Source organism: Typha latifolia, chromosome 1 (genome assembly GCF_019914945.1).
Source record: "Typha latifolia isolate L0001 chromosome 1, TyphaL0001v2, whole genome shotgun sequence".
NCBI classification, from domain to species: Eukaryota; Viridiplantae; Streptophyta; class Magnoliopsida; order Poales; family Typhaceae; genus Typha; species Typha latifolia.
In genome coordinates this window covers 15,842,255-15,848,885 of record NC_133086.1, presented here as the reverse complement: position 1 = coordinate 15,848,885, position 6,631 = coordinate 15,842,255, and the positions used below count along the sequence as shown (strand labels likewise).

Below are 6,631 nucleotides of genomic sequence, written 5' to 3'. Positions count from 1 at the left end.
TATTATTTGTTATTATATTAATTATTAAGAAAAAGAGGGAATGGAGTCCATTTGCGAGTTTTGTGGGACCCAACGAGCCCTCGTATACTGTAAAGCCGACGCGGCTCACCTCTGCCTCCTCTGCGATAGCTTCATCCACTCCGCCAACGCCCTCTCCCGCCGCCACGCCCGTGTCGTCATCTGCGACCGCTGCTTCTCCCACCCCGCCGTCCTACGCTGCCTCGATGACCGCCTCTCCCTCTGCCACGTGTGCTCCTCGCCGCATTGGGCCCACCACCACCACCTGGTCACCGGCTACTCCGGTTGCCCCTCGCCGGACGAGCTGTCCTGCCTCTGGGCCAACGCCGACGCCCCTCCCGCGCACGGGATGCTGATGACTATCAGCGAGAATCTCGTGAGCGATTGCTGGGAGGACGCGGCGGGCCTGCCCGGGATTCCGGCGGCGGGCCGGTCGGGAGGCGCAGGTGGGTTTGATTCGTGGATGGCTTCCGCTTTTGCTATTGCGTCTGTGACTTCTTCTTCCTCGGTGGTGCCGGAGGCGGTGGATAAGCAAGAAACCGATCTTCCAGAGGTATCCATTTCCTATACTTGCATTAATGCGACGTGTAATTGTTAATAAGACAATATTAGCATTACACTTGATTGAAAAATTTCTGCATATTATCACCTCTATTAAGTACCATTTATCTTTGCTTTACAGTTGGCTTGTCCTCGTATCTTAGATCCTGGAATATGCGACGATGATGATGATGACCAGCTCTCCGAATGGTTTAATAATGGTTATGCTGGCCTAAAAACCAAGAAAGGCAGTGAGATATTTGGAGGTTTGCAAAATGTTCCTAAGTATCCATTGAAAGATGTTGGATTGGATGGCCTCCCTTCAGAAAGAAAAATTTCAGTTGCAGATCCAAGTGGTTGTATTGAAAATGCGTTAGAGGTACAAGTACAACTTTTTGTATCTCTGCTTGAGATTGTTTAAATGAGATCACAACTCAACGCTCCGCCAATTTGATCGGCCAGCAAGGTTGAACAGAGTCGGAAATGAGCTGAGCTCAAGGCTCCTGAGAGAACAAGGACTATTTAACACCCTCCCTAATCCACAATTCAGTCTCCTTTTGATAGAGTGATACTCAACTAATACCAATCCACATAAATGAATTGCAAATTAATAAGGAGTTCAGTGAAAGTATCGAAGGACACCTTTTTTGGTGTTGGTATTGAAGGATTACCTAGCCAATCGTAACCTGACTCTATTCACCAAAAAAGAACAGCTGCTAGCATGTTTACTAGAGTAGGATGTCAATTGGAGAGAGATTTTATTTCACATGCTCTTTATTTTCTCTAAAATATTATGGTCTCTTTTCTTCATTTTTTTCAAGTCTTTCAACCTTTCTTTCTTGCATAATTCACATTCTTTTATAGAATATTTTTCTACTTAATTGTCTAGATTAAATCAGATCCTCATAGCAAATTAATCTCATATTAGAATTGGCAAGATCTGCCTAATAATCATTGTTAGCTTCATTAAACTCGGAATTTAGGAGAGCTATTTCATTGATAATTTCCTGCAGTATTCCCATGTTTGTCTCTAAGTTGCACGCCAAAATGATCTAAACTACAATCAAACACTTTCTAGCCCCAATCTTGCTTGTGCCTACACATTATATTGTTTCTTATTATTATTCTTTTTCCCATTCATATGTGACCATCTTAATTTCTTCATGTGGAAGCAACAATCAGTAGAATAAAGCACAACAAGACATGACAGTATGCTTCTTTAGCCATCAGTGTAGCCCATAATGAATTTTACTATATCTGTAGGCATGTTGCTCATATGGAATCTATGCTGCAGCCGTCAATCCTACTAATTATAGATTTAAGTATACTGAATGACTTACCGATCTTTTAAATTACTCGAGATTTTGAAACCGTTTGATGTTGATGATCTCTCATTACTACAGGCATCCTCTTCAGTGAAATATGATTGCAGAACACCTCCATGTTGTCAGCTACTTGGACCATCCAATGCCATGCAGTCTGTGAACAGCACTGCAGATCATTTTCTGTTAAATTTCAACTGCAACAGAAATGTCAGCCAAAGTTTTCCTCCGGCCAATGTTGGTCGTAATATTTCCATTTCATTATCTAACGTCACCGGTGAGAGTAGTGCTGCTGATTATCAAGATTGTGAAGAATCATCGTTGTTTCTCACAAGTGACTCACCGAGGGACTCTACTCTGGAAACTGCTCAACCACAGGCAAGGAATGAAGCAAAAATGAGATACAATGAGAAAAAGAAAAGCCGAATGTATGTGGTTGCATCTAACATTACTGATTACCCCTTCTGCATGCCATTTTAGTATGTCATTTATAGCCTTCTATATGCTGACATGCTTTTCCTACAAGTGCAGACTAACCATTGTTTCTCAAAGTTACTTGACATGCGGTTTAGTTAGTTAGAAACTTTTTCCTATAATGTTATAGTTGGATGAGAAAGTTGTTCCAGACTATGTCCAAAGAGATACACACATGAAGCAGTGCATTTAAAGAATTAAATGAATCTAATATATCATTATATTGTCGAGTTGATTGTTTTAATGTCGCTTTAACATGTCCAAAATTATTGTTTTAATGTCTCTTGAATCTTGTCTACATGAAATATTTTGACACGTAAGGATTTTTTTTAATGTAAAATTTTTTCTGCAATTTACTATTCGAATTGATTTCTTGCTTAATTTCCATGTGACCATTGTTGTCTTTCCTTATATATAAATGTGTACATATTTAGACACACACATGGAGAATATCTATATAGGTAACAAAATAATAGGATGAAGGCTTCTTTGAAAAGAAAATTGCAACAACGGAAGTGCTCTTCTACTATTTTTTGTAAGAGAATATTATTTGAGGAAGGATAAACTTCAAACAAAGCATCTCCATTTTATCCACACGACAAGTTGATAGATCTTTTCAGGTATTGTTCTGCTAGTTTCATGTGCGTTGAGGTATCTTAGCTAAGTTCATCCATCCCATAGAGTCTCAACAGTTTCAGAAAATCTTTGTACGATGGAAGTTCATCCTTAGATCTCCATAGTTGATAAACTCTATGCCCAGCTCATATGTAGTTAATTGAACTAACGGTTTTTGCGGATATAACTGTAATATCATGTCTTCTATTAGCTTTATCACTTTACTCTCAAGATCTGTTAATTGTAAGTTCGTAGTGCACCTGCAGTATGATTTATACACTCATGATGAAGTCATCTATCCGTGGCTTACAACGATTTTTTTCTGTTCATTTTTTGTTGTCACTCAACTTCTTTTTGCTTTTAGTCCCTATTTTCACTACATAAAGAGGCTTCGTATGACTATGCCCAACTATTCATGTGAGTCATGGACAAATTGGAAACAACCACTTCAAAATTCAAATGAGGGTAAGGGCCTCCTTGGATCCCACATCATGGAAGCCTTATGCACTACTTTAGTACTTTCTTGATTTTATTCTAATATTTGATCTCTCTCTATATATATTCTTTTCTCTTAAGTGTTTAACTTGTTGGACCTGCCAGTTCTCTAAATTCAGTTATTTGGTGTTCACTTTGTCTCCCAATTCTTGATATGATCTGGATGTGAAGTGATATTGAAATTCCTGTCTCCTTGATAATTACTAAATTTTCTTATTCCTTTAAATCTTTTAGCTCAGTGTTATTCGTAGGGCGATCTTGCTTATCCGAAGGTTCTGAAATTTTGTTGTTTTTTGCTGCTGATTTTGTATGGTGCACCTACTCTCCTTTCTTAGGAAGTTGCATGGTCTTCTTTGCCTCAGCGTATCTGCCAACATATTCTAATGTCTCGTTGCCACCATTAGGATGGTTAGTTTGAATCTTCTAATTTCTATTCTTTCATCCATAGGTTTGGGAAGCAGATAAGATACGCCTCGCGAAAAGCCAGAGCGGATAACAGGAAGCGTGTGAAAGGTCGATTTGTCAAGTCTGATGATGTTTACAATTATGCTCCTCTTAGAGAGGAGGAACTAAAGAAAATCTGAGGCACTTCTTCCTGAGGATCACACTGTTCTCATTTTTGAACAACTTCTGGATAGTATTTCGAACAATTGAGACTGGAGATTGGCAGCATGAACTCAGAGAGCTGTCTCCTCAGGTGCAGATTCGTAAGTAACGATATAATTCAAGACAATTACACATATTTTCCTATACATCAGAGACTTTCATATTTCTAGTGGAATAATTTTCGGATCAATAAGTTTTGTAGGGAGTCTTATTCTTCCGCGAGTTTTTTGCAATCGGGAAACATTGCTTTTGAAGGGTTTCTTTTTTTTTTGGAGAGAGAGAGAGAGAGAGAGAGAATGGGGATTAAATCCCAATTAAAATAAGTTCATTCCTAGCATAATTTACTACTTTATGAAACATCTGTAGTTGGAAAGCTCAACCTGCAATGGCTACATTTTTTGGGCTGCTGTTATTTTTATAAACTGTCCTTTGTAAATACACACCAAATGTTTATTGCATTTATTCTTTGTTTGTATTTGCTGGTTGATGGACATAATCATATTTCTTAGTGATAGTTGTGATGCATCCCTTTTTTTCTTCTGAAAAACAAGATAATTATATAAAAGGACTCGAGTTATATGTGATTGACTCTGTACTTTCTAAACTAACTGAGTGCTTAGCTCTAATCCAGTGGTTGCTTCTCGCTAGGCTGTTAATTTATTACACACTTCAAGGAGGTCAAAGGATCATTGTTGTTCTTTTTACAAATTATGCAATTTTGAGCTTAATATTGAATTTTAGATATGTTTGTTGAACTTTAGTATGGAATAAGTTGAATATCAGATAAGTTTACATTTCTTTAATCGCCCAAATTACTTGGGATTGATTTTGGTGGATTTTTAGCGAAGCTCCTCCAATACCAAAGGTTGATATCAGTTAATTAAATAAATCATCCCCACATCGATAATGTACTCACAAACTGCTCCAGATCTGCACACCTCTTGCTAAAATATTAATTTGTTGTTCATTACAAATTTACAATGCAATTATCTTCGAAGGGGAAAATAAAACCGAATTAAAGATAATCTGAAAGCAGGAAAATCGAGCTTCTGTTTTTTTGTTTCGCCATATACATCTTTTGAACGTTTAACACCGAGAAAGACTACACTAGGTTGTACAATTGAGTTTGGCATTATCATTTATTCCATCATCACTACAGCAAATATGAATCCTATCCATGTCATGCATGATCTTTAATCAGCATAGCTACACATCCCATATCTGCAGAAGCTACCCTTCTTGCACCTCTTCTTGCATCCTCCGCAGTTGCTCCGATCATACATTATGCTCACACATTTGCCACTGCAACACGCCCACCCATATCGGCATCTCTTCCCGCATCGTCCGCAGTTGAGGTTGTCGGTCTTTACGTTCACACAACGCTTCTTGCAGCAGTCGTGCCCGGGGCTTCCCTTCGCATGGCAAATTCGCGGATACTTGTTGCATGTCATGGTGGCTCTCGCGTCGTACTGCCAAAGAAAGCGGCTTGTTACCATTGCAGACGACGCTGCTGCTGCTGCTGCTACTTTTTCTTCTTCTTCTTTTCTAGGCTGGTTGTGATCATTCATTTCGCTCTCAGTAGCGGCGGAGATGAACGAGATGGCCAATGCCATGGCTAATGCCACGAGGAAGAGAACCCTTCTCATCATTCCGTAATGGTTGATGAAGATCACCTAGAGGATATATATATATATATATATAAATAGCGAGCTAGAGGGAGTTGACCTAATAACTAATACTTGTGAAGAACTCAGTTAGGTCTAGTTATGTACGTGTACAGTGAAGTTAGGCTCTCCAATATGAATTATCTAAGAGAAACTTGAGAAGTCTACAAAACATTAGGTAGAATTCGGTACATGGCAGACTCAAATATTCTAAGCGAATTTTGATATATCTCATGCAATGCTGGATCAGCTCGACGAGTCAAAGCTATCTGTATTCAAGTATAATCTATATATATATATATATATATATATATATATATATATATATATATATATCTTGGCTTATTCTTGAAAAGATTGAGTAGCATATAACAGTGTTAGGTCTGTGGGCCATTAATATTCATACCAGGGATGGATTTCCTTTGCTCGCAATGGACATTAATTGGTGGTAGGTACGTAGGTGGTGATTATGAGTCAACTAAATAGCTAGGCATAGAGATGTATGTGCGTGTGAAAGGGATTATAGACTTCTAGTGCCAGAATTGTGTGCGAGGTACGCCTGTATTCGGCTACTGGCAAGTTAGGCTTAATAAGAGTCAACTGATGCTTATCAGCAGGCCATGTGTGGTGTTCTTAAAGATTTGAGGCTCATGGCTTGAGTCTTTTAGTAAGAGGGACTAGATCGACAACAAAGATTCACAGCCATTAATTATCTAACTTATTAGTTGACCATTAATGTTCATGCATGTGCCTTGTTTGTATGTGCTAATTAGAACTTATATGAGATCATGGGTGTCGAGATTGTTATTTGAAATAGTGTATTGGTCAAGCTAGTTTCCCACTGTACCCATAACTGTGTGCCCATACAAATCAGCTCATAATAATGAATTGCTTTGC

At 38.6% G+C, this 6,631-nt stretch overlaps 1 protein-coding gene across 2 annotated transcripts; it reads left to right on the top strand.

Annotated features, from left to right (window-relative positions):
- On the top strand, positions 1-4,374 carry LOC140783172 (putative zinc finger protein CONSTANS-LIKE 11). 2 transcript variants are annotated; one of them, XR_012108106.1, is made up of 5 exons: positions 1-571; positions 701-937; positions 1,962-2,308; positions 3,913-4,171; positions 4,273-4,374. XR_012108106.1 is itself a non-coding variant. In XM_073129961.1 (4 exons), the coding sequence occupies exons 1-4, from the start codon at positions 41-43 to the stop codon at positions 4,046-4,048; spliced, it is 1,251 nt and encodes a 416-aa protein (XP_072986062.1). In that variant the 5' UTR covers positions 1-40; the 3' UTR covers positions 4,049-4,374. The 2 variants fall into 2 exon arrangements, 1 of the variants encoding a protein (XP_072986062.1); XM_073129961.1 differs by having other exon boundaries at positions 3,913-4,374.
- The last annotated feature ends 2,257 nt before the right edge of the window (positions 4,375-6,631 follow it).